The sequence below is a fragment of the Sinocyclocheilus anshuiensis genome, unplaced genomic scaffold, assembly GCF_001515605.1.
Source record: "Sinocyclocheilus anshuiensis isolate Anshui unplaced genomic scaffold, SAMN03320099.WGS_v1.1 scaffold160, whole genome shotgun sequence".
Lineage (NCBI taxonomy): Eukaryota > Metazoa > Chordata > Actinopteri > Cypriniformes > Cyprinidae > Sinocyclocheilus > Sinocyclocheilus anshuiensis.
In genome coordinates this window covers 290,577-292,080 of record NW_015554119.1, presented here as the reverse complement: position 1 = coordinate 292,080, position 1,504 = coordinate 290,577, and the positions used below count along the sequence as shown (strand labels likewise).

General features: G+C 43.4%; 1 protein-coding gene across 7 annotated transcripts in view; it reads right to left on the bottom strand.

Moving 5' to 3' along the window:
- Positions 1-1,504, bottom strand: part of LOC107669979 (ubiquitin-associated protein 2-like) — a 40,757-nt gene that overhangs the window by 19,736 nt on the left and 19,517 nt on the right. For all 7 annotated transcript variants that reach the window (XM_016462411.1, XM_016462414.1, XM_016462416.1 and 4 more), the window contains 3 exons: positions 1,181-1,382; positions 771-1,099; positions 475-653 (listed from right to left, as the gene is read on the bottom strand). In XM_016462411.1, coding sequence (XP_016317897.1) covers positions 475-653; positions 771-1,099; positions 1,181-1,382 — 710 coding nt within the window. The remainder of the gene's footprint in view (positions 1-474; positions 654-770; positions 1,100-1,180; positions 1,383-1,504) is intronic.

Below are 1,504 nucleotides of genomic sequence, written 5' to 3'. Positions count from 1 at the left end.
AAAGCAAGGGCCTCTACACTTCCTACTAATTTCTGACAGCTGCAACCCTCCAAAATGTTAGTTGTAATCTTCTTTTGTGCTACAGTGGCTGCTGTTCTCTAATTTTGATCACTGTGTTTTAAAAAAAAAAAAAAAAAAAAAAAAAAAAAAAAAAAAAAAAAAAAAAGCATGATGGTTTAACATTTTAAAAATGAAGAAACACAGTAGTATTTAAAAGTATTTAAACTTTTAGTGAAATATTACAATAGTAACAGTTTAATAATGTATGCCTTTTTGACTTATTAATATTTTATTACTATTATTTTTATTACATTGATAGTCACAAAAATTTTGGCCAAATAACAGAAAGAGAACAGCAAACATGGTGCTTTTAAAAGAAAAAAAAATATTCCCAAAATCGTACAACCTAGTTACTGTGCTTGAAACTATGAAAAGCTTTAGTCTGACAGTCTTACACAGACATGAGATACCTACTTGCTAGCACTTGTGTAAAGGCTGTTCTGGCCTTGGTTGCCTGGTGTCGTCGTGGCAACAGCTGCCGAGGCATCGTACTCTGAAAGCACCGGTTCAGAGCCAAACTGTAATGCTCCAAACTGCAGGTTGAGCCCAGATATATCCGCAGAGCCTGGCATTTCCACTGCTAGGGCTGGAATCTGCAAATCACCACAACATTTGATTAAATAGATGATCAGCTCTATAAGGCAAAGTTGATCAATCCATTATTCCCCAAAATAGCAACATAGACCACAACAAACTTGGAGAATCATGACCTTGGTTGTGATGGAAGCCCTCTTCTTCTGCTGTTTTAGTTTGTGCTGCTGCAGGGGGAGTGGGCTGGATGCCTGAGGGTCGGCTGGGCTGGAAGAGTTCTGCTGACCTGGGGTGGGTCCTGAGGGTTTGGGGACAGGGGTGGTGATGGCCTGGGGCAGTGATGATGATGATGATGATGGAGTGGACTGAGGGGGCAGGGCTGAGGTGGTAGAAGCAGGTGTAGCTTTGTCCTGCAAGAAGGCATCCATTGAGGAAGAAGTGGAGGTGGGCTGGTAGGGCTGCCGTTTGGTGAAGGGACTGTGCACAGGCTCCGTTTGAGGTTTCATATCTGCAGACAAAGAGAAAAAATAAGACTACACCGAGGTCTGAACAATCATCGAAGTTATTCAAACCACATCAGTACCCTTACCATATTGCCCCAGTGTAGTGGGGCTGGTATCCCAGGTAGAAGCACCAGCATTGGGTGTGCCACTTTGTGAGTGCTGAGCCACTAGATGGGCCAAAGCCTGGGCCGTCTTAAACTGCTCCAGAAATTGAGAACCAGTCGTGGAGCCTCCAGTGGTTCCTTTTGGATCGCCAACATCACCGAAACCCTTACTGAGCATGCTCACCTGAGGTAAGAACAGAGAGAGAGACAAAACGCTAATGTTTTGGCTGCCACCAATTAGTTCAGGTACGATAACAAATTCCAGTTCTGAATGCCAACTGACCAATACAGACACCCCCCCCCAAA